At 45.6% G+C, this 25,565-nt stretch overlaps 2 protein-coding genes across 4 annotated transcripts in view; one reads left to right on the top strand and one right to left on the bottom strand.

Moving 5' to 3' along the window:
* LOC140000586 (uncharacterized) overlaps positions 1-25,565 on the top strand; it is a 554,376-nt gene that overhangs the window by 277,704 nt on the left and 251,107 nt on the right. The window lies entirely within an intron of this gene.
* Positions 16,957-25,565, bottom strand: part of LOC101805329 (E3 ubiquitin-protein ligase KCMF1) — a 125,164-nt gene continuing 116,555 nt past the window's right edge. For all 3 annotated transcript variants that reach the window (XM_072030509.1, XM_072030507.1, XM_072030508.1), the window contains exons 5-7: positions 24,759-24,933; positions 21,280-21,559; positions 16,957-18,358 (exon numbers count right to left, since the gene is read on the bottom strand). In XM_072030509.1, coding sequence (XP_071886610.1) covers positions 18,097-18,358; positions 21,280-21,559; positions 24,759-24,933 — 717 coding nt within the window. In that variant the 3' untranslated portion in view covers positions 16,957-18,096. The remainder of the gene's footprint in view (positions 18,359-21,279; positions 21,560-24,758; positions 24,934-25,565) is intronic.

Below are 25,565 nucleotides of genomic sequence, written 5' to 3'. Positions count from 1 at the left end.
GGGCGTCACATTTGCTAGCCGCCAGTCAGCTGGGACCTCCCCCGATAGCCAGGACTGCTGATAAATGATGGATAGGGGCTTGGCCAGCACCTCTGCCAGTTCTCTCAGTGCCCTTGGGTGGATCCCATCCGGCCCCATCGACTTGTGCACATCCAAGTGCCGTAGCAGGTCACCAACCAGTTCTTCGTGGATGGTGAGGGCCACATCCTGCTCCCCATCCCCTTCCACCAGCTCAGGGTACTGTGTCCACCCCCATTTGGGGTGTCTCACCTCGATACCTCTCCTTGAGGCCCTGCAGGGAGTTACTCCACAAGTCTATCTCCCGCTCACACTCCCTGATGGCCCTCAACCTCTCCACCTCCTCCTTAAGCTCCGCCACCATGCGGATCAGGTCATCCACCTGCTCGCACCTCACGCACGCAGTGTCTCTGCCTCCCGCCGATGGCAGCAGCAGGCTCTGACACTCCCTGCATCCGGTGACCTGAACCGCTGCATTCTTTAACGGGTAGTCGGTCTGGGTGTATACCGACTTCCTGGAGAGAGCACCGTGCCTGGTGGAGACCATTATCGCCTAGCTAACGGCTGTCGTTAAGAGGTGTTCGTGTGGGCGGGGGTTGCTCTCCGCCCTTCCTGCGCTAACTGCCGCGCCACTCCCTTCTGACGCGCTACACCCTGTTCGCCACGCTCCTGGTCGCTCGCGCTCCCTAGGGGCTGCTTTTGAACGGCCGGGGAGGGGGCGCTGCTGGCTCCGCCTTCGCCTCGTCAGCCTCCCTCACGAGGGCTGCCGGGTCCTGGCGGCTCCCTGAAGTAGGCTCGATGCTGGAAAATTAGCCCTGCCTGGCCCGATTCCCCGCTCTGCTGCAGCACGCGTCTGCCCCGGAGCCGATCGCCTCGGCAAATGGCTTGTGGCAAATATTTGCTCGGCAAATATTCTTGTGGTATGATTGAGGTTGTGGTATTATTGAGAGTGAGATGTGCCAGAGGCCTCTGGGTGTACGATTGTGCTCTGTATGTGTGATTGTACTGTGTACTGTGTGAGTGAGAGTGCATTTTAGCCATAGCACAGGTTATTGTTGCCCTAGTGCAGGATCCCAGGATATAACCATAGTACAGGTTATCGTTGCCATAGTGCAGGATTCTGGAATACAGCCATAGTATAGGTTATCGTTGCCATAGTGCAGGATTCCGGAATATAGCCATAGCACAGGTTATTGTTGCCATAGTGTAGGATCCCAGGATATAACCACAGTGCAGGCTAAAAGCATAGGTAATTGGTGCCGGCAAAAATCATAGAAAAATGGATTTATTACAGCGCTTTTTAGAAAAACGGGGAGTCGATTGTAAGCAACTAGCAGGGCTAGTTGCGATCAGTCGAGCAAAATCATGTTTCACAAGTACGGAGTCATTGTTTGAGGTAGCCACTTGGAGAAATTTAAGGGCTTCAAACCTTTTTGATCATGAGTCAACTCACAAATTCATTACTTTCCTGAAAGAACACATGAGAAAGATTCAATATGATATCAATCCTTTCAATCAATGGTTCACTGATTTGTTTGAAACAATGCATAGATGGTTACTGGGATTAGTCAAAGGGGGATTAAGGATTCTGTTCATTGTGGTGTCAATCATCATTACATGTAGTATTGTGATAAATATGGTTAAAGGGTTACTTGCAAAATGTTATAGGGATTTTGAAGTGGTGCCGGGAACAGGTACCCAGTGGACTGAAGCAGTTTTAGAATCTGCACACGCTGAAGACGACCATGAAGAGGTTCCTGATAATCATTCTGACAATGACATGGGCTGTGACACCTCAAGGACTGTCAAGAACAGCCTTTGATCACCATCAAGTGATTAGGTTTAAGTGTGTTACTATTAAGTTGTGTTACTTACTATTAAATTGTGTTACCATTAAGTGCTTACAGTAATTGTAGTGTTATTAGGGTTAAGTTGTATAGTTGTGTTATGTTATGTATTCGACATCTGATGTAAAACCAAGTACTGCTTGTACAAAAAGAAAACGAGGGAATTGTTGGGGAATTACTAAGCTTAACGCAACAACATTGACCACAACTAAGAATAAGAAAATTCTGTTCCCATGGATCTCTGAAATTCAACTGTATGTGACCATGGTTTCTTAAATGAGTAAAGCTATTGATACGAACTAATATATTTGCAATCAAACTAACCTGTTCACCATTCCAAAGTAGGTTCTATGCAGGATAGTTAACATGGTTATGAAGGTGAACCCTCACGTCTCCAAAAGGAACAAGGAGAGATGTGACTGGTATCATAGGAACAGGATTGTGAGTCTTAAATAGTATAGATGCTGAAGTACTCATAAATAAGCTAAGCACAACAACAAGTGATTTAAACAAATTAGAGCATCCACTGCAGTCTTCTCTATTAGCATTGAGAACTAACCAATGGCTCTTATCAGACATATTGACTCAGTGGGAAAGAATTAATAGAAGGGAGAACAAACTGTAGATGCACTTGGTGTTGCCCGAGATAATGTTTCTCTAGCTCTTAGTTGTGTTGGGAATTGGCATACAGGTTGTGAACATGTGCCCGTGGAACAATTGTTCGATCTGAGCTTGCTTTAAGCAACCAGGGGTAGGCCTTAGAAATCTCCGGGCCTGCTGTAGCTGAGCAAACCAAGCTGCCAGAGTAACTGTGAGAAGCTCCCACGGCAATGACTCCCACATCGCCCAATTAAGGAACTCAGAAAATATTGTTACCAGCAGCTGGCCTCAAGGACTAGGTCTACGTGACCGCTAATCACAAAGGGGGTTGTTTTCCTGACTGCTAATCAAAAGGGGGGTTCTTTTTTTGCAGGTGGGGTTGTTTTCTTATAGTTGTTTGTCTGAGTGTAATAAAGAGAGAGCATGATCTGACCATATTGGTGTGTGTCATGTTTTCGGCCGTTCTTCCTGCATTACCTGAACTATGGAATCCTGTGTCCAGGGATTAGAACTGTAGGTTAGTCCCATTAAGGTAAGTATAACTGGATTAAAAATAATTTTGTCCTTTTAAACAGCAATTTCAAGTCCTCAGTTGGTTCTACTTGCCACAAAGCTTTCTGTGCTCCTTCTTCTGATGTTATTCCTCTTCTGGTGACTGTGGTGGTTTTACTCAGGTGGGCGGCCGAGCTCTACCACAACCGCTCTCTCACTCCCCCTCCTCAAAGGGAAAAGGGAGAAAATGTGGTGGAAAGGGCTCAAGGGTTGAGATAAGGACAGGGAGATCACTCAACAATTATCGTGATGGGCAAAACAGAGTCAGAGTAGGGAGACAGTAAGATTTTTTGCCTATTACTAACAAGCTAGAGAAGTGAGTAACAAAGGAAAGGAAGCAAAACAACCTTCCTCCCCCCATCTACCCTCTTCCACCTCCTCCCCCAGAGCAGTGCAGAGGAACAGGGGAATGGGAGTTGCGGTCAGTCTATAGCACTTTGTCTCCACCGCTCCTTCTCGGTCACTCTCTTCCCCTGCTCCAAAGTGGGGTCCTTCCAACGAGATGCAGTCCTTCCCTAACTGATTCTGCGTGGGCTTCCTACAGACAGCAGCTCCTCAAGAACTGCTCCAAATAAGGGTCCATACCACGGGGTCCATCCTTCAGGAGCACACTGCTCCAACATGGGTTCTCCACAGGCCGCAGCCTCCTTCAGGGCATATCCCTTTCCTCTGCACAGCTTTCCAGCCACTCTGCCCCAAGCCTGTAGATAGCTTCTAGTTTTAGCTCAATTTGAACTGGGAGCACTTTTTTTTCTCTCCCAGGCTGTTTTCCTGCCCATAGAAAAGAAGCCACTGCATTCAACACCTCTTCAGGGACTTTCTAGCTTTCATCTGTCCTTGGTTCTGTCAGTAAACAAATGTGGGCCTTCCATGCATTTTCAGGTGGAATTTTAACTTGCACCAGTCTTCAAAAAGGACAAGTTCAGGGGGACCCAGGCAACTACAGGCCAGTCAGACCCACCTGGAAAGGTGATGGAGCAGCTCATCCTGGAGGTCATTTCCAAGCATGTGATGAGGAATAGTCAACAAAAAGAGTGTTGCCAGAAGGTCAAGGGAGGTGATTCTCCTCCTCTACTCGGCCCTAGTGAGGCCACAACTGGAGTATTGTGTCCAGTTCTGGGCTCCCCTGTACAAAAGGGACATGGAACTACTGGAGCGAGTTCAAAGGAGGGCTACTGAGATGATTAGAGGACTGGAGCACCTGTCATACGATGACAGGCTGAGGGGACCTGTTTAGCCTGGAAAAGAGAAGACTGAGGGGTGACCTCGTTAATGTATATAAATTTCTGAGGGGAGGGTGTTGAGAGGATGGAACTGGTCTCTTTTCAGTTGTGCCCAGCGACAGGACTGGCAGAGAGAGGCAATGGGCACAAACTGAAGCACAGGAGGTTCCGGCTGAATATGAGAGGGCACTTCCATACTGTGAGGGTGACTGAGCACTGGAACAGGTAGCCCAGAGAAGTTGTGGAGTCTCCTCTGGAGATAGTCAAAACACTCCTGGATGCCATCCTGCGTAATGTGCTCTAGGTGATTCTGCTCAGTAGGGATGATCTTCAGAGGTCCCTTCCAACGTTGTTCATTCTGTGATTCTGTGATTATCCAGTTTATATTGGGTCCTCCACTGATTACAATATTTACTCAAACTTAGACCAATTTTTAAGGATGCATCCAAAGTGGGGAGCAAGGAGTACTGACTGCTTCCCATTTTCCATTAGTTAGCTGCTCACACTCAGCCTTGACTTCAACCATCAATCAGCTCTGGTGGCTCATGGGTCTATATCCCGTTCTTGCCAAACCACAGCATCTTTACACTGAAGTCCTACTTTTCAGCTTTTCACTCTGTCCTGCCCGTGGGCAGGCTGGGCGTGCAGCAGGAGCTGGGAGGGGACAGAACCAGAACAGCTGACCCAAACTGGCCAAAGGGGTATTCCATACTATATAACATCATGCTAAATGATTAATATGGGATGGCTGGCCAGTGTGGAGGGGACTGCTGCTCAGGGATAGACTGGGCATTTGTCAACGGGTAGTGAGCAATTGTACTGTGCATCGCTTGTTTTTTACACATTATTATTAGTAGTAAGTGCTATTAACATTATTTTTTTCCCTTTCTTTTTTGTCCTAATAAACTGTCTTTATCTCAGCCCAAAGGCTTTCATTTTTTTCTGATTCTCTCCACTATCCCAGAGAGGGGATTCTCCACAGGCCACAGCCTCCTTCAGGGCAGATTCACCTGCTCCACCGTGGTCTCCTCCACAAGATGCAGCATGGAAAGCTGCTCCACCACCCACCATGGTACACCATGGGCAGCAGGGGGACAACCTGCTCCACCATGGTCTCCTCTACACGGGCTGCAGGGGAACTTCAGCTCTGGAGCCTGGAGCACCTCCTCCCCCTCCTTCTTCACTGACCTTGGTGTCTGCAAGGCTGTTTCTGTTTCTCATTCCTTGCTCTCCCAGCTGCTGTGATAGAGCTTTTTTTTTTTTTTTTTTTTTTTTTTTTTTTTTTTTCCCCTTTCTTAAATCTGCTCTCACAGAGGCACAAACAACATCAGTTATTGGCTCATCTCTGGGCAGCAGCAGGTCCCTTTGGAGCTGGCTGAAACTGGCCCTTATCTAACACGGCTCAGCTTCTGGAGTCTTCTCACAGAGGACACCCCTGCAGTCCCCCCACTACCAAGACCTTGCAAGGGTCAAGGTAGATTTTTCCATCCCATTTTCTCATGTCCTCTCCATGGTCACGTAGGTAAAACCACAGCATGGCATGTGGTGTGCACCCACTATATCAACTTTCTTGAAGAGGAATGACACTCCTTATAGCCAAGGTACAGGTTCATACAGGTGGGGAGGAAGATATATTCTCTTTAAGCTGGTGGACCTCTTGAGTAAGCTTCTTCACAGCTGACACGCAAGCCAATAGGGAGGAAGAGAGACTTTCTTTGTACTGCCAGAGGTGTCTAGTCAATTCATCCACCGTGGGTTCCTCTTGGTCTTTCCAGGTCATTACTGCCAATGAGATAGCATTTGATGATGGTGTGCTCCTTACAAACTTCTGCCACATGGGTCGTGTGCACTTGACTTCATCTGGATCTTTGGATATATGTTCGTTGTCTAGGTCATCATAAGTCACCTCCTGTATGGCTAATTCCCTCAGGTATTGGATTCTCCTCTCCATGGTGATCCACTTTCCTGGTTGACATACAAGATCTTCCTTGAAGGGATACCTTTCCTTCACACCTGACAGGAGACACCTCCAGAGGGTGGAGACTTCTGACCCTTATCCAATTGCTTTGTCAATGCTCCCTTCCCTAGCAAGGTATCCCAGCTGCTTCCTTGCCCTCTAATTCTAGGCTATTGGCACTGTTATACTAGCATTGGAGCATCCAGGTGACAATGTGCTCAGCTGGACGATGGCTGAAATCTTTTCGCGCATCTCATAGCTTACACTGGGTTAGGGATCATGTGGTTACTGACATATTTATATCTTCCTCTTTGTCCTTCTGTTCACATGATGTCCCCACTTTGGAGTATCCTGCCTTGTCATTTTCTTCCTCCTTCCTTGTCTGAGTAGGAGTTCCTTTCCTTTCTAAAGGACCTGAGTTTTGCATCCATTGTTTTCTCTTGCATATAGGGGTAACTGATAATGGCACAGGTTGGTTCTCTGGCCCAGCCATGGTGCCCGTCACAGGAGTTAGAGTGATTGCAGGGACCATTGTAGGAGTTGGAGTGGCTGCAGGGTCTGTCACAGGGGTTGTAGTGGAGTTGATTGCTATAGACCGCCTGACCAGGAAGAGCAAGCGGATGAGGCCCTCCACAGACAAATAGAAGCAGCCTCACGTTCACAGGCCCTGGTCCTCACGGGGGACTTCAACAACCCCAATATCTGTTAGAGGGACAACGCAGCAGGGACAAAATTAGGAAGGCCAAAGCTCATCTGGAGCTCAATCTGGCTACTGCCGTTAAAGATAACAAAAAACACTTTTATAAATACATCAACACAAAAAGGAGGACTAAGGAGAATCTCCATCCTTTACTGGATGCGGGGGGAAACTTAGTTACAAGAGATGAGGAAAAGGCGGAGGTGCTCAATGCCTTCTTTGCCTCAGTCTTTAGCGGCAATACCGGTTGTTCTCTGGATACCCAGTACCCTGAGCTGGTGGAAGGGGATGGGGAGCAGGATGTGGCCCTGGCAGAGGAGCTGGCCAAGCCCCTATCCATCATTTATCAGCAGTCCTGGCTATCGGGGGAGGTCCCAGCTGACTGGCGGCTAGCGAATGTGATGCCCATCTACAAGAAGGGCCGGAGGGCAGACCCGGGGAACTACAGGCCTGTCAGTTTGACCTCAGTACCAGGGAAGCTCATGGAGCAGATCCTCTTGGGAGTCATCATGCGGCACTTGAAGGGCAAGCAGGCGATCAGGCCCAGTCAGCATGGGTTTATGGAAGGCAGGTCCTGCTTGATGAACCTGATCTCCTTCTATGACAAAGTGACGCGCTGGGTGGACGAGGGAAAGGCTGTGGATGTGGTCTACCTTGACTTCAGCAAGGCTTTTGACACCGTCTCCCACAGCATTCTCCTCAAGAAACTGGCTGCTCTTGGCTTGGACTGGCGCACGCTTCGTTGGGTTAGAAACTGGCTGGATAGCCGGGCCCAAAGAGTCGTGGTAAATGGAGTCAAGGCCAGTTGGAGGCCAGTCGCTAGTGGCGTCCCCCAGGGCTCGGTACTGGGGCCGGTCCTCTTTAATATCTTCATCAATGATCTGGACGAGGGCATTGAGTGCACCCTCAGTAAGTTTGCAGATGACACCAAGTTAGGTGCGTGTGTCGATCTGCTTGAGGGTAGGAAGGCTCTGCAGGAGGATCTGGATAGGCTGCACCGATGGGCTGAGGTCAACTGCATGAAGTTTAACAAGGCCAAGTGCCGGGTCCTCCACCTGGGGCGCAATAACCCCAAGCAGAGCTACAGGCTGGGAGAGGAGTGGTTGGAGAGCTGCCTGGCAGAGAAGGACCTGGGAGTGATGGTGGACAGTCGGCTGAATATGAGCCAGCAGTGTGCTCAGGTGGCCAAGAAGGCCAACGGCATCCTGGCTTGTATCAGAAACAGTGTGACCAGCAGGGCTAGGGAGGTGATCGTCCCCCTGTACTCGGCTCTGGTGAGGCCGCACCTCGAGTACCGTGTTCAGTTTTGGGCCCCTCGCTACAAGAAGGACATGGAGGTGCTTGAGCGGGTCCAGAGAAGGACGACGAAGCTGGTGAGGGGCCTGGAGAACAAGTCCTACGAGGAGCGGCTGAGGGAGCTGGGCTTGTTCAGCCTGGAGAAGAGGAGGCTCAGGGGCGACCTTATCGCTCTCTACAGATACCTTAAAGGAGGCTGTAGAGAGGTGGGGGTTGGCCTTTTCTCCCACGTGCCTGGTGACAGGACGAGGGGGAATGGGCTTAAGTTGCGCCAGGGGAGTTTTAGGTTAGATGTTAGGAAGAACTTCTTTACTGAAAGGGTTGTTAGACATTGGAACAGGCTGCCCAGGGAGGTGGTGGAGTCACCATCCCTGGAAGTCTTCAAAAGCCGTTTAGATGTAGAGCTTAGGGATATGGTTTAGTGGGGACTGTTAGTGTTAGGTCAGAGGTTGGACTCGATGATCTTGAGGTCTCTTCCAACCTAGAAATTCTGTGATTCTGTGATTCTGTGATAAGCAATCCAGGAGGTTCCTGGAATGTGTTGATGATAACTTCCTCCTCCAAGTGATAGAGCAACCATCAAGGAGCGGGGCTCTGCTGGACCTCATTCTCACCTCCAAGGAGGGTCTTGTTTGGAATATGAAGGTCAAGGGCAACCTTGGCTGCAGTGACCGTGAGATGGTGTAGTTCAGGATCCTGAGGGGAGGGAGCAGGGTAAAAAGCAAGCTCACAGCCCTGGACTTCAGGAGAGCAGACTGTGGCCTCTTCAAAGAGGTGCTTGGAAGAGTCCTGTGGGATAAGGCCCTGGAGGGAAGAGGGGCTCAAGAAAAATAGTTAATATTCAAGGGTCACCTCTTCCAAGCTGTGCATCTCAATAAAGAGGAAGTCAGGAAAAAATGCCGGGAGGCCTGTATGGATGAACAAGGGGCTCCTGGCAAAACTCAAACACAAAAGGGAGGCATGCAGAGAGTGGAAGCAAGGGCGGGTAACCTGGGAGGAATACAGAGACATTGTCCGAGCACCCAGGGATGAAGTTAGAACAGCTAAAGTCCAAATGGAATTGAATCTGGCCAGGGATGTCAAGGACAACAGGAAGGGCTTCTACAAGTACATCAGTGACAAAAGGCAAACTAGGGAAAATATGGGCCCTTTGCTGAAGGAAACGGGAGACTTGTTTATAAAAGGCAGTGAAAAGGCTGAGGTCATGAATGGTTTATTTGCCTCAGTCTTTAACAGCAAGTCTGGCCCTCAGGAATCCCAGGTCCCAGAGAGCAGGAGGAAAGCTTGGAGCAAGGCAGATGTACCCTTGCTAGAACAGGATCAGGTCAGGGAATAGATATGCAAACTGGACAGTCGTATGTCAGCTCGTGTCCAGCTTTTTGTCCATCAGAACCCCCAAGTTCTCTGCAGGGCTGCTCTCAATGAGTTCTTCTCCCAGTCCGTTCTCATGTCTGGGATTGACTCGACTCAAGTACAGCACCTTGTGCTTAGTCTTGTTGAACCTCATGCAGTTCACATGGGCTCACTTCTCAAGCTTGTCCAGGTCCCTTTGGATGGCATCCCTTCCTTCTGTTTTATCAACTGCACCACTCAGCTTGGTGTCATCTGCAACCTGGCTGAGGGTGCACTCGATCCCACTGTCTATGTCACTGATAAGAGTATTAAACAGCACTGATCCCAGAATAGACCCCCGAGGGACACCACTCATCACCGACCTCCACCTGGACATAGAGCCATTGACCACCACTCTCTGGGTGCAGCCTTCAAGCCAATTCCTTATCCACCAAATGGTCCACCCTTTAAATCCATATCTCTCCAATTTGGAGATCAAGATGTCATGTGTGACCGTGTCAAAAGCCTTGCAGAAGTCCAGGTAGATGACATCAGTCTGTTTTCCCTTGTCAAATGGTGCAGTCACTCCATCAAAGAAGCCATGATATCTGATGTTCAGACAAAACCTCCCGTGCTTCACTTTATGCCCACTGCCCCTTGTCCTGGCACTAGGCACAAGCAAAGAGAGCCTGGCTCTGACCTCACTGCACCTTCCCATCAGGTATTTATAGACATGTCTGTGGGCCCTCATGGGACGCAGTCAAGTGTGACTTAGGGAGCTGACAGATGTCATTGTGAGACCACTCTCACTAATCCTTGATCAATTGTGGCAACTTGGAAAAGTCTGGAGGAAAGCAAATGTCCTTCCTATCTTCAGGAAGGGCCAGAAGGAGGAACCGGCGAGCTACAGGCTGGTCAGCCTCACCTCAATGCCTGGAAAGCTGATGGAGCAGCCAATCCTGGAAATCATTTTAAGGCCTGTGAAGGACAGGAAAATCATCAGGAGTAGTCAGAATGGATTCACCAAGGGGAAGTCATACTTGACCAACCTGATAAGCTTCTATGATGAAATCAGCAGTCTGATGTGTTGAGGGATTTTTGAAACATCAAGGAGGCCATGACTTGCTGCAGCTGAGCAAACCAAGCTACCAGGACGACTATGAGAAGTTCCCATGACAGTGTTCCCACATCGCCCAATTGAGGAATTTAGAGAAATATTGTTGCCAGCAGCTGGCTTCAAGGACGGGATCTATGTGACTGCTAATCACAAGGGGGTTGTTTTCTTGCAGGTGGGGTTGTTTTCTTGCAGTTGTTTGTCTGAGTGCTTTTGACCAATAATCTTGTGTGAAACACTATCCGCCCCTGCTAAATTTGCTATAAAAGTCAGGCTATTCGGGTAATAAAGAGAGAGCATGATCTGACCATATTGGTGTGTGTCATGTTTTCGGTCGTTCTTCCTGCAACACTGATAGATGAGGGGAGAGCCATTGCTATTGTCTACCTGGACTTCAGGAAGGCTTTCAACACTGTTTCCCATAAGATCCTTTTAGACAAGCTGTTGAAGTACGGGCTGGATGAGTAGATGGTGAGGTGGATAGAAAACTGGCTGAATGTTCAAGCCCAGAGGGTGGTGATCAGTGGTGTAAAATCCAGTTGGAGGCCAGTAAAGAGTGGAGAACTGCAAGGTGGGTCCAGTCCTGTTTATCATCTTCATTTATGATCTGGATGATGGGATAGTGTACCCTCAGCAAGTTTGCTGAGAGGAGGGGCTGATACGCCAGAGGTTCATGCTGCTTTAAGAATTAAAGTTGTGTTTTTGCAGCGTAAAATTCCATTAACCTTGCGTATTCAAAAGTGATTGTGCAGGCATAACAGTGGCATAACAATGGGGGGCATGTTAAGCAGATAAGGGGACAGTGGAAAGTCCCACTGTCCCAAAATAAGGAGGATAGCTAAGAAAAACGAGATCAGCAGTGTGAAATCAGTAAAAAAAAAAAAACAACAAACAAGCAAACAAAAAAAAACTCCGGTCATGAGAAAAGGAAAAAAAAAAAAGAAAAGGAGAAATTAAAGGTTGGTCAAATAAAATTGTACATATATGTTATAGAAGGGCGCTTAGTAGGTTGTGAACCTGTAGTACTCAGCCAATGAGGAAACGAGAGAAATCAGGTGTTGGGTAATAGGGAATATAAGGTTATAATATACTTTTGCTGTGCAGTCTTGCTTGCAGGACACCCACCATTGTAATTGCAAATAAAAATGCTACTTCACTGAGATCCTCGCCTGAGCCTTTGTTATTGGCTACAGATTGTTTCTCACAAGTTGGGGTTTCATCCAGGAGCCTGTTGCTTCTGGGGAGCCCTGTTACCACCGTAGCAGGAAGGCATGCCCTGCTGATTTCAGCAGTCCTGTGCATTGGTGATGGTGGTTCTGCAGAGAGCTGACAACAGAACTGAGACTGGTTAAGAAGGCACGACTGGTGAAGAATTAGGGAAGAAAGGAAGATAGGCACTCCAGTTTTTAGAATTTAACTGGTAACTGTGCACAGACCAAGGTAAGAAATATTAAGTATTGCCTTGGGGGTTGGGCAAGACTCTTGTGTGAAGTGTGATTGAGATGTACTTTTGTATGAAGCTAGTGTGGAGTCCCAATCCGTGGTTCTGTAGCTCTGCGAAGGGGTGCAGATGGAGATGGGCAAAGCAAGAGGTAGAAGGGAGAAAGGAAGAGTTTTGGGGAAATCTGGTGTACAGTACCCCCTTGCATGGTAAAGCATTTGGCAATACACCAGGGAATCCGGTAAACCCATAAGTGTAAGAAGAAATGATTTTAAAAAGAAAGATTAAATACTGTTTATTAATCTGAACCAAGGAACCAATTGAAGAAAGAGCAGTATTTTGTCTAAAATGTAGATCTGATGAAAATTCAGAGTTTAAATATATATCTAAACAATAAGACTCCTTTTTTGGAGAAGTCAAGTTATGCTGCTTGCTGGGTGCAGGAGGTAAGTCAGTTTTTATTGAAAAGGGTCAGGACCAAGAGAAAGAGGAGTCACTGGTAGCAGTAGCAGCAACTCCAGGAAAGGAGCCAGGGACTGCAATTAACACTGTCCCTAGAGAAGAAGTGCACTCTATGCTCTGGCAAGAATTACAACAATGTTTAACAGATACTAAGAATTTCACCTTCCTTGATACTAACATGACTCCCTGATTGCAATTCATAAGCTAATTCGTCAACTAGAGAGCAAAGGAGTGATCAGCAAGACTCACTCACTCTGTAATAGTCCCATATGGCCAGTGGACTATCATGGCCTGAACGAAGTCCCGCCACCACTGAGTGCTGCAGTGACAGACATGCTAGAACTCCAGTACAAACTGGAATCAAAAGCAGCCAAGTGGTACGCCACAACTGATATCGCTAATGCATTTTTCTCCATCCCTCTAGCAGCAGAGTACAGGCCGCAGTTTGCCTTCATTTGGAGGGGAGTCCAATACACCTGGAATCACCTGCCCCAGGGGTGGAAACACAGCCCTACCATTTGCCATGGGCTGATCCAGTCTGAGCTGGAACAGGGGGAAGCTCCTGAACAGCTGCAGTACATCGATGACATCATTGTGGGGGGTGACACAGCAGAGAATGTTTTTGAGAAAGGGAAGAAAACAGTCCAAATCCTTCTGAAGGCTGGTTTTGCCATAAAACAAAATAAAGTCAAGGGACCTGCACGAGAGATCCAGTTTTTAGGAATAAAACGGCAAGATGGACGTCGTCAAATCCCAATGGATGCGATCAAAAAATAACAGCTATGTCTCCACCAACTAGCAAAAAAGAAACAAACTTTCCTAGGTGTCATGGGGTTTTGTAGAATGCACATTCCAAGTTACAGTCTGATTGTAAGCCCGCTTTATCAAGTGACCCTGAAGAATGATTTCAAATGGGGCCCCAAACAACAACAAGCATCTGAACATATTAAATGGGAGATAGTTCATGCAGTAACCCTTGGGCCAGTCCGAGCAGGACAAGATGTAAAAAATGTGCTCTACACTACATCTGGGGAGAATGGCCCCACCTGGAGCCTCTGGCAGAAAGAACCTCGGGACACTCGAGTTCTACCCTTCAGGTTTTCGAGTTGGGGATACAGAGGATCTGAGGCCCACTACACTCCAACTGAAAAGGAGATATTGGCAGCATATGAGGCAGTTCAATCTGCTTCAGAGTTGGTCGGTACTGAAGCGCAGCTCCTCCTGGCACCCAGACTGCCGGTACTAGGCTGGATGTTCAAAGGAAGGATCCCCTCTACACATCATGCAACTCATACTACATGGAGCAAGTGGGTTGCACTGATTACTCAGTGGGCTCGAATAGGAATCCCCAGTTGCCCAGGAATCTTGGAAGTCATTGTGGACTGGCCAGAAGGCAAATATTTTGGGCTATCAATGGAGGAGGAGGTGGCCCATGCTTAAGAAGCCCCACTGCACAACAAGCTACCAGAAAATGAGAAGCAATATGCCCTGTTCATTGATGGGTCCTGTCCTATTTTGGGGAAGCATCGGAGATGGAAGGCTTCTGTATGGAGTCCTACATGATGAGTTGCAGAAGCTGCTGAGGGAGAAGGTGAATTGAGTCAGTTTGCAGAAGTGAAAGCCATTCAGCTGGCATTAGATATTGCTGAATGAGAAGAGTGGCCAGTTCTCTATCTCTACACTGATTCATGGATGGTAGCAAATGCCCTGTGGGGGTGGTTACAGCAATGGAAGCAGAGCAACTGGCAGCACAGAGGCAAACCCATCTGGGATGCTGCACTGGGGCAAGATATTGCTGTCTGCGTAAAGAACCTGGTTGTAAAAGTACACCATGGAGATGCTCATGTGACCAAGAATGGGGCCACCGAAGAACATCGAAACAACTAGCAGGTGAATCAGGCTGCTAAGATTGAAGTGGCCCAGGTGGACCTGGACTGGCAACATAAGGGTGAATTATTTGTAGCTCGATGGGCCCATGACACTTCAGGCCATCAAGGTAGAAATGCAACATACAGGTGGGCTCGTGATTGAAGGGTGGACCTGACCATGGACACTACAGCACAGGTTATTCATGATTGTGAAACATGTGCTGCAATCAAGCAAGCCAAGCGGTTAAAGCCTCTTTGGTATGGAGGATGATGGCTGAAATATAAATATGGGGAGGCCTGGCAGATTGATTACATCACACTCCCTCAAACCCACAAAGGCAAGCGCTACATACTAACAATGGTGGAAGCAACCACCAGGTGATTGGAAACATATCCTGTGCCCCATGCCACCGCCCAGAACACTATCCTGGGCCTTGAAAAGCAAGTCCTAGGGTGACATGGCACCCCAGAATGAATCGAGCCAGACAATAGGACACATTTCCGAAACAACCTTATAGACACTTGGACCAAAGAGCATGCTATTGAGTGTGTGTATCACATCCAATATCATGAACCAGTCTCCGGGAAAATCAAGTGATATAATGGATTGTTAAAGACTACACTGAAGGCAATTGGTGCTGGGACATTCAAGCTTTGGGATACACATTTGGCAAAGGCCACCTGGTTAGTCAGCACTGGGGGTTCTGCCAACCAAGCCAGACCTGCCCAGTCAAGCCTGTTACGTACTGTAGAAGGGGACAAAGTCCCTGTAGTGCATGTAAAAACCATGCTGGGGAAGACAGTCTGGGCTATTCCTGCCTCAGGAAAAGGCAAACCCATTCCTGGGATTGCTTTTGCTCAAGGACCAGGATGCACTTGGTAGGTAATGCAAAGGAATGGGGAGGTCCAGTGTGTACCTCAAGGGGATTTAGTACTGGGTGAGAATAGTCCATGAATTGAATTGTATTATGTTAGTTATTATCAAATACTGTATGTCATCACTACCACGATTGCTATATGTCAGTGTCCTATTAATGGTATCACAGTAACAGCCACGTAGGTAATGATGAATGAATTTTGATAGAATTGGATAAGCACGGCGGTGTGATGGAACGAGAACAGGCTTTAACTGGAGACAATCCAACATCACACACCATGCTGCCCACTAGAGCCAGTTGCCCAGGGCATCATCCAACCTGGTCTTCAACACATGGGAACAGAGTTCCATCAGGTAGACTTGAACCTGCTCTTCAGTTACAGCGGGAAGGACTTTGCTCTTACAGCTCTGACCTACAGTTTCAGGGAAACAAGAGACATGGGAAGCCTGACTGGCAGTGAAGACTGAGGCAAAGAAGTTGTTGAGTAACTCAGCCTTCTCCATGTCTGTTGTTACCAGTTGTCCCTTCTTGTCTGTCAGAGGGGGTACACTTTCCTTGGCCTTTCTTTTCTGGCCAACATATGGATAGAAACCCTTCTTGTTATTTTTATGCAAAGTTTTCATCCAGAAACTGAGCTGAACACAGTACTCCAGGTGGGGTCTCACAAGAGCATAGTAGAGGGGGAAAATCACCTCCTCTGACCTGCTGGCCATGCTTCTTTTCACACTGAATCATAGAATCATCTAGGTTGGAGGAGACCTTCAAGATCACCTAGTCCAACCTCTGACTTAACACTAACAAGTCCTCCACTAAACTATATCACTAAGCTCTACATCTAAACGTCTTTTAAAGACCTCCAGGGATGTTGACTCCACCACTTCCCTGGACAGCCCATTCCAATGCCTAACAACCCTCTCAGTAAAGAAGTTTTTCCTAATATCCAACCTAAACCTCTCCTGGTGCAACTTTAGGCCATTCCCCCTCATCCTATCACTAAGCACGTGGGAGAATAGACCAATCCCCACCTCGCTACAGCCTCCTGTTGGGTACCTGTAGAGAGTGATAAGGTTGCCCCGAGCCTCCTCTTCTCCAGGCTGAACAATCCCAGCTCCCTCAGCCGCTCCTTGTAAGACTTGTTCTCCAGACCCCTCACCAGCTTCGTTGTCCTTCTCTGGACACACTCAAGCACCTCCATGTTCTTCTTGTAGTGAGGGGCCCAAAACTGAACATAGTACTCGAGGTGAGGCCTCACCAGAGCCGAGTACAGGGGGACAATCACTTCCCTAGTCCAGTGATGATGCACCTGGGAAGGGGCAACCCTGGATGTACATACAGACTGGGGAATGACAGGCTGAAGAGCAGCCCAACAGAAAGGGATCTGGGGGTTTTGGTTGATGGCAAGTTGTTTATGACTCAACAGTGTGCCTTGGCAGCCAAAAGGGCCAACCATATCCTGGAATGTACTAAGGACAGAATTTCTAGCTGGTCGATGCAAGTGATTGTCGCACATTATTCTGCACTGGTGTGGCCTCACCTTGAGTACTGTGTGCAGTTTTGGGTGCCACAATATAAGACAGATACAAAACTATTAAAGAATGTTCAAAGGAGGTCTACCCCACAACACAAAAACTAATTTAAAAGCATATAGGATTGACAGTATAGGCAAGTAGGTGGTATGACTCAAAAACACTTTATTTTTTTATGTCAGAAATATAACCCCAAAACCCAATAAATAAAGATTAATAGGAAATTAGCATTAAGAATTCAATTATAACATATGGAGATATCTGGGAATCAAATCCTCAAGCTTTCCTGATACTGAGAAGCCTCTGCAAGCTATGAAGCAAATACATAAATAACTCAAAATGATAAGGACTGTGAAGACTTAGAACTAAGATAACATAATCCAGGTAATTCCCCCTCTCCCCCAGCAGTGAATATATGCAACATCTACACCTAAGTAAAGTATATTTAACGGTTAAAAGAAATTAAACACAAAAATGAAAGCTTTAAAGAATGATGAATGAAATTTGTTTTTAGGGCACACAGAAGCTCTTTGTGGTAGATTGCCAGTAGTGACCCTTGGTTTTTTGTCTCCTACCGATGTATAAAAAGTTGAATTCCATATGAATATGATGGCTAACAGGGCATCATAGTGGTTACAGTATAGCAAAACACCACACCCTGGAAATAACAATATAGCCCACTGCAGAGTTTGCATTAATACACAGGGAGAGTACATAGAAAAGGTCATTGGTCATATGTTACTCAAAGGCTACTTCATCGCTACAAACTGCTAGTGAGTATTAATCTTTTTTGTCACATTACCTTTGAATAATAGGAAAGCTTTGGGATTTTATACTTTTACTACTTGTACTTTTTTTTTTTTAATGACAAGGTCACTAAAACTCATGCACGCTGCAAAAAACATCATGCAGTAGTTAAGGTAAACCATCCAAGCAATTTTTATTCATTAATAGTCATAAATACACACAGCAGCTTCATTAGAGATTTTTCATTTTTTCCCCTTCAGTTTGAATGTGGAGTATTAGGAGAGCTTTTTGCATGTCAAGCTACGGGACACAGAACTTTTTTCTCTGCACTGCAACCTATATTTACCTGCTAAAAGTAAAAATTGGTTAAGTGGAAATGATTATCATATATATCTTTTCTCTCTTCCTTTGAATGTACACAATGTAACAAGAGCAACAGACCTAAAATTACAATCACCAAAACAAACCCAAGATAGTTGTTGTCCAATTTCATTGGCAAATACAGCACAGAGGACATTGTTTGCAAAATGGGATGCCATCAAAAAGGAGGCAGAAGAGGCTCATTTCCTTTATTATTCTCTTTTAAATTTAGGTTTTCTAAAGCAACATCTAGAGGCATAATATCTACACAGCCCATAGCACCAAAATCAGCAATTTCTCCCCGCTCATCCTCATCTGAGGAGGAACCTTCTTCCTGCATCAAAGTAGATAGTAGAAGCTCTTGAACAAATAAGCTACGGTCTGCCCGTTCACTTTCCTTTGACTGACGCTCTGCTTCTGACATCTTAGGATCATTCAACCTGCATAGCAGTACAGAAAGAGAGAAGACCTGCAGTTAGTGACAGCCCATTGATGATATTGTTGATGATATTACTAAGCCTAACAGTTGGACTGACGCATGCTGAATAACATCTGAAAATCATTCCGTTTGAAAACAGCCTAGGTACTACTGCACTTTTGACACATGCATATCTGACAATGCCTGGCACTCCTGATGCAACAAGAATACAGACATTTAACAAACTTGCTCCTAGTTACTATAAAAAAATTCACATAAGTGGATTCTAAGGCTGAAGGAACAAATAGCTATTTCCAAAGTTTCTTACCCTTCAGAGGGATTTGAGGAACTTAACTCCAGTTCTATCCTAGTTCACAAGATCAATGACTGACATTTGCACATACTTTCATTAAAGTTATTATTTTCAAAAAGTTTTGGATTGAGATATTATTATGAGTTTAGATAAAAATAAGCATGACAGCAATAACTTGTTCCAACCCAGGTATCTAGACACAGCAACTGTTTAATTATCTGTTCTCTTTCCCAACATACAATTGAAAAACACCCAAAACCCCCATTTGAATCTTGAAAATCAATATTCTAAACCTCCCAGAAGAGATGGACTAAGTGTGGGCAACTCTTCTACAGAGGAACTCTAGGATGTAACTATACTTTCTGAAACAGCTATGTATTCTGCTTATTAATAGTAAGTTCCTTATTTGCTTTTTTGATCCAAAATATTTTATATATAAACCTGTATTTAACCTTCAGCCTTAATTACAGATTTCCTATTAAATAACACTACCTTTTAAGATCTCTCCCCTAACATTATCAGCATAAAAGTTTGAAACATATTATTGTAAATGCTCTTGTTTTATAAGCAGTAGTAGGATAAACAAGCACAATTTAGTAAAGCAATATTCCTTATGTTTCTTTTGAAATTGAAAAACAGCAAGTAATATTTATTCACTGCCTAGGAGCAGACACACAGCAGGACTGAAAATGAGATGTTGCAAATGGAAACAAAAACATAGTACCTCAACTACAAACTTCAATAGGAATCTGTCAGAACTTCCATGGCTGAAACTGTAAGCAACTCATACAGCTATATAGCTCAAGTTATAAGACTGTAGTGGGTTTACGTGCCAAGGTTTTGGTAGCAGGGGGCCATAGGGGTGGCTTCTGTGAGAAGGATCTAGAAGCTGCCCCATGTTTGGTAAGGGCCCCACTGCTGACCAGAGCTGTGCCAATAAGCAATGTTGTTTTGCCCCTCTGTGAGAGCATATTTAAGACAGGGGAAAAAAATGCTGCGCCACACAGCAGCTGGGAGAGTGAAAGGAGAAACAGCCTTGCAGGCGCCAAGGTCAGTGAAGAAGGAGGGGGAGAGGTGCTCCAGGAGCCGGAGCAGAAGTCCCCTACGGCCTGTGGTGAGGGCCATGGTGAAGCAGGCTGTCCCCCTGCAGTCCATGGAGTACCACGGTGGAGCAGGGTTCCGTGCTGCAGCCCGTGGAGGAGACCATGGTGGAGCAGGTGGACCTGCACTGACGGAGGCTGCCCCCTGTGGAAGACCCCTGCCCGAGCAGATTCCAGGCCGGACCTGTAGCCCGTGGAGAGGAGACCACGCAGGAGCAGGTGACCTGGCAGGAACTGCTGCCCGTGGGGGAGCCAGGTTGGAGCAGTTTTCTCCTGAGGGATGGACCCCATGGTACAGACCCATATCTGGAGCAGTTCGGGAAGAGCTGCTGCCTGTGGGAAGCCCACATCGGATCAGTTCATCAAGGACTGCATCCCGTGGGAGGGACCCCACAGCACAGGGGACAAGAGTGACCGAGAAGGAGTGGAGGAGAAGAAGCTCTATAGACTGACCATAACCCCCATTCCCCCGTCCCCCTGCGCCTCTCGGGGGGAGGAGGTGGAAGAGGGTGGATGGGGGGGGAAGGTGCTTTTGGTTTCTTTCTTTTGTTTCTCACTTCTCTAGCTTGTTAGTAATAAGCAATAAATCTTACTGTCTCCCTATGCCGAGTCTGTTTTGCCCGTCACAATAATTACTGTGTGATTTCCTTGTCCTTATCTCAACCTTTGAGCCCTTTTCATCATATTTTTTCCCCATTCCTCTTTGAGGAGGGGGAGTGAGAGAGCGGTTGTGATAGAGCTCGGCTACCCACTCGAGTGGAACCACCACAGACTAACCTCCTTTCCAAGGCCTGCAGAAAACAATTAATCCATATTCCAGTCTAAAGCTTTAAATACGTTCCTAGACACATAGATGAAATGCAGCATCCCTGTGAGACTGCCTCTCACTTTCACGAACAGAGACTCCATGGGTTATTTCTGCAGCCAACTCTTGGGAGTTGTTTTTCTGAAAATAGAAGAATTCCCTTCAGGCCAGCTACAAACTACTACTCAGATAGCATTTCCTTGGTTTTGCTTTACTCCTAACAGTGTGGTTCTATCTAATTTTTGTGACTGTATTATAAGTTTGTGCATAAATACCTAACTGCACATAAACTGAAAAATGTTAACACATCACATTTCTTATGATTCAGTACACAACATGTGCTATTTAATGTTATTCTGATATTTTGACAAAGCACAGGCTACTACCACATCTTTAAGTACACAGTAATCAAGTTTAAGAACAATTAAGTGGATGAAGTTTACTGCTTTTAATGGTGCTGCACTAAAGTGTGAAATATTTTTCTTTTACATTAAGTTATGAATTACAGATATTCTACAACAGCTATTGACCTCTAACATCAGCGTATTCTGTAAAATTCACCGATTGGCCTGTTAATCTTGGGATATATTTATCTGTAGTTACAGACCCTACTTTGCTATACTAAAGCACATGCCAAACTAAATGCATAGTAGTTTCACCAAACTCTCTAACAGGGACAAGGAAAACAGAAATGGTAGAAGAGTTAAACCCCTAGAATAAATTACCTTGTAAGAAGAAACTGGGAATTCTGGATAGTCTGTTGAATGTTTTCTGTGTTAGATGTATTGGTTGCTGCTACAGATTGTGTAAGAGTGGTGGGGATGCTGCTTGTATTAGTGCGTCTAGTTGCATTGCGTGCAGTCTCCAGTTGTTGTCTTGCTGCTTGAGCATGCTGTCGCTCCAACTGCAGTTGCATCTGCAGCTGCTGTAACTGAGAAGCAGAAGGGCCAGAAGAATTGAGCTGCCCTGCAGAACGTCTCACGCCTGATAACTGAGATAAAAGCTCTGCCAGAAGAAAGAAAAGTTTCTACGGTGAAATCTGCTTAAATACATACCATGCAACAACATAAATATGTCCTGAATACCAGTATATCAATTATTTTGCTTTCTAAAACCTTTCATCAATGAAATTAATGAACAAATATTGATTTGGAAAGCTTCATGAGCTATCCATTACAAGCATCCCATATCTCAAAACCCATAGGGCAAGGAAGATTAAGACTCATCTAGAGTAAAGAACTGTGCATAAAAGATTCAAAGCTTAAAGCTTTTTAAACCAATAAGAGTCAACCTATGAGAAATGTCCTATAAGCAATATCCTGTGCAACAATTTTCTAAAATGTTATCTTCGAGTCAAAGTAGTTACTAAGAAACCATTTCAATTTTCACTTCAGTTGGTGGTTTTATTCTCCCCCCCAAATCCACCTTTAATACATATTCCAGAGGGTAGCTGTGTTGCAGAAAGACAGAAAAATCAGAGACTCTTTTCAGACATTTCTAGAAAATATATAGTTCAGCGGTGTTTTTTTGTGTGTGACTTTTGACTTCTGCTGGAAATAAAGAAATTATAACAATTATAAATAAATAAAATATGGCATGAAGGCATGAATTGCTTTCTTCCAAAGTTCAAGACCGACAAATTCTGTCCATGCTAAGCATTTCCTGAAATAAATGTTAATAATAAGTTATTGCTCAGTTTACTACAGTAAACTCAGTACAGTTGCATTTACTACAGATTATATTCCAAACAAATTTGTGAGTACTACTTTGATGTGTTTGATGCAAGGAGGACAGAAGATTAATTTGTTCCCCATCTACCCAACCTTCATACAAGTCGTTATTATAGGTCATAAAAATTTTTCTTCCATCTTACTTTCAAGATATAAACCTTTGAAACTAGGCATTTCTTAGGGGAATAAAGCCCAATGCAGTAGCTCTTTCATCAGGAACTCTTGGAATGCAAACAGTAAATGCTCAAGTCACTTTTAATCAGCACAGCTAATCATATCAAGATTAGCTACTAATAATATTGTATTTCATTAATTACTGACAACTACAACAAAGAGAAAAACAAATAATGTTTAGAGATCTGTTACAAGCACAAGTTCTAACTTCTGGTAGTATGTGCTAATTATTACCCCAATAAAAAGGGAAGACTAATAACGCTGTCAATCAAGACTGCTGTACTTATCCTCACTTTGAAAAAAATCACTTTGAGTATAGCCTAACTGTACCCTGGTAGCAGATCTGAGCTTGAGACACAGGCTTGGTATGAGATAGACACCCAATCAGATGGCACTACATTCTCAAAATGCAAATAAATAAGTAAGTAAGTAAATAAATAAATAAGTTCCACCCCCCCCCCCCCCCCCAAAAAAAAAGACAAGACTCAAAGGAATGCCATTTTATTACACCTTTTATGCTCCTAAATGGGAAGGCCTTGTGAGGCTGAAACCAAGGCAGTCACTTCACATTTAACTAAGCTGCACTAACATCCACTGTAACAGTAATAAGTATTGCACTCCAGGACACACAAACATCCTCCCTTCTTGCATGAACTCTAGTGCTTTTCAAACACGACTTAACTCACTAAGACAAAAGAAAACTTTTTTTCCTCTTTTGCTGCAATATTTTTAGTAGGAGTGCAGCCAGCAGGTCCCAGGAAGCGATTCTTCCCCTCTATTTGGCACTGTCAAGGCCACATCCAGAGTGCTGTGTTCAGTTTAGGTTCCCCAGGACAAGAGACACATGGACATAATGGAGCAAGTCCAGTGAAGGGCAGGAATGCCATCATAGAGAGACCTTGACAGGCTTGAGAAGTGGGCCCATGAGAACCTCATGAATTTCAACAAGACCAAGTGCAAGGTCCTGCACCTGGGTCAAGGCAATCCCAAGCAAATACCGGCTGGGTGGAGAATGGATTGACAGCAGCTCTGAGGAGAAAGACCTGGGGGTGTTGTTTGATGAGAAGCTCAACATGAGCCAGCAATGTGCATCCCAGAAAGCCAACTGTATCCTGGGCTACATCAAAAGAAGCATGGTCAGCAGGTTTAGGGAGGTGATTCTCCCCCTCTACTCCGCTTCTGTGAGACCCCACCTGGAGTACACTCAACAAGCTCTGGGGCACCCAATATAAGAAGGACATAGGCCTGTTTGAGTGGGTCCAGAGGAGGGACACGATGATCAGAGGACTGGAACACCTCTCCTATGAAGAAAGGCTGAGAGAGCTGTGGTTGTTTACTTTGGAGAAGAGAAGGCTATAGGGAGACCTTATTGCAGCCTTCCAATACTTAAAGGGGGCTTTATAAGAAAGATGAAGAAAGACTTTTTACCAGGGAGTGTAGGGATAGGACAAGGAGTAATGGCATAAAACTAAAAAAGGGTAGGTTTAGATTAGATATAAGGAAGAAATTCTTTACTCTAAGGGTAGTGAAGCACTGGAACATGTTGCCCAGAGAGGTTGTGGATGCCCCTTTCCAGAAATGTTCAAGGTCAGGTTGGATGGGACTTTGGGCAACCTGATCTAGTGGGAGGTGTCCCTGCCCATGGCAGAGGAGTTGGACTAAATGATCTTTAAGGTCCTTTCAAACCCAAACCACTTTATGATTCTATAAATATCTGATGGGAGGGAATGAAAAAGAGGGAGACAGATTCTTTTCAGTAGTGTTCACTGACAGAACAAGAGTCAAAATTAAAACAAATTAAATCTACCTGAAAACAACAAAACGCTTTTCTACTGTGAGGGTGGTCAAATACCATAACAGGTTGTCCAGAGAGGTTGTGGTGTCTCCATCCACGAAGATATTCAGTACCAAACTGGGCACAGTCCTTGGCTACCTGATCTAGCTGACCTTATTTGAGCAGGGGGTTGGACTAAATTATGTTGAGATGTCCTTTCTAACCTCAACCATTCTTTTATACCACCTGTGAACAGGTCAGTCATGGGAATGAGCCTAGAAGTCTCTGAATTTAAAAGCACAAGCTAAAGGGTCAGTGGTTTTTGCTTCAGAAGTTCCAGGTAGACAATCCAATCAAGGATACTGTTCATCAGTAAACATCCATCAAGTACGATGACAGTGGGAAACATATATACACTTTCAACTTCAAAACACAGAAAAACAAAGCAACTATTATCATCTTGGATTTTATTTAAAAGTCTATTTAAGAAGGAAACTGGGCTAAAATCAGTGGTTACAACTCTTACCAGCTATAGGATCCATGGCTTCTCTATTGCTTGTAGAATATGAACTTTGAGAAGATGAAAGCCCACCAGTGGAACTGCTAGTAAAGTGCATGTTTGATCTACGTGCACGAGGGCCTCCCAAACCCCGGCCTGGGTGAAACATTCTACGTACATGTCGAACACCGCTAGATTCATCATAAACAAGCAATTAAGGAAAGACATTTGTTATCAAGTATTAAACAGCAAAAACATTTACTAGGTGAATAATGATTCAACTTTTTAAGTGTTTTTATAAACATTTTGGATGTAGGACTAGAAGGTGTTTTGAGCAAATTTGCTGACGAAACTAAACCTGGAGGAGTTGTAGACTCTGTTGAGGTTGGAAAGGCCTTGCAGAGAGATCTGGACAGATTGGAGAGCTGGGCAATCACCTACCACATGAAGTTTAACAAGAGCAAGTGCCGGGTCCTGCATCTGGGATGGGGCAACCCTGGCTATATGTACAGGCTGGGCAACGAGACGCTAGAAAGCAGCCCCGCAGAGAGGGATCTGAGGGTTGTGGTTGATAGCAAGCTGAATATGAGCAAGCAGTGCCCTGGCAGCCAGGAGGGCCAACCGTATCCTGGGGTGCATCAAGCTCAGCATTTCTAGTCGGGCAAGGGAAGTGATTGTCCCGCTCTACTCTGCACTGGTGCGGCCTCACCTCGAGTACTGTGTGCAGTTCTGGGCACCACAGTACAAAAAGGACGTAAAACTATTTGAGAGTGTCCAGAGGAGGGCTACTAAGAAGGTGAAGGGCCTAGAGAGGAAGATGTACGAGGAGCAGCT

The sequence above is a fragment of the Anas platyrhynchos genome, chromosome W (genome assembly GCF_047663525.1).
Source record: "Anas platyrhynchos isolate ZD024472 breed Pekin duck chromosome W, IASCAAS_PekinDuck_T2T, whole genome shotgun sequence".
Classification (NCBI taxonomy): Eukaryota; Metazoa; Chordata; class Aves; order Anseriformes; family Anatidae; genus Anas; species Anas platyrhynchos.
This window is presented reverse-complemented; position numbering and strand designations above follow the sequence as displayed.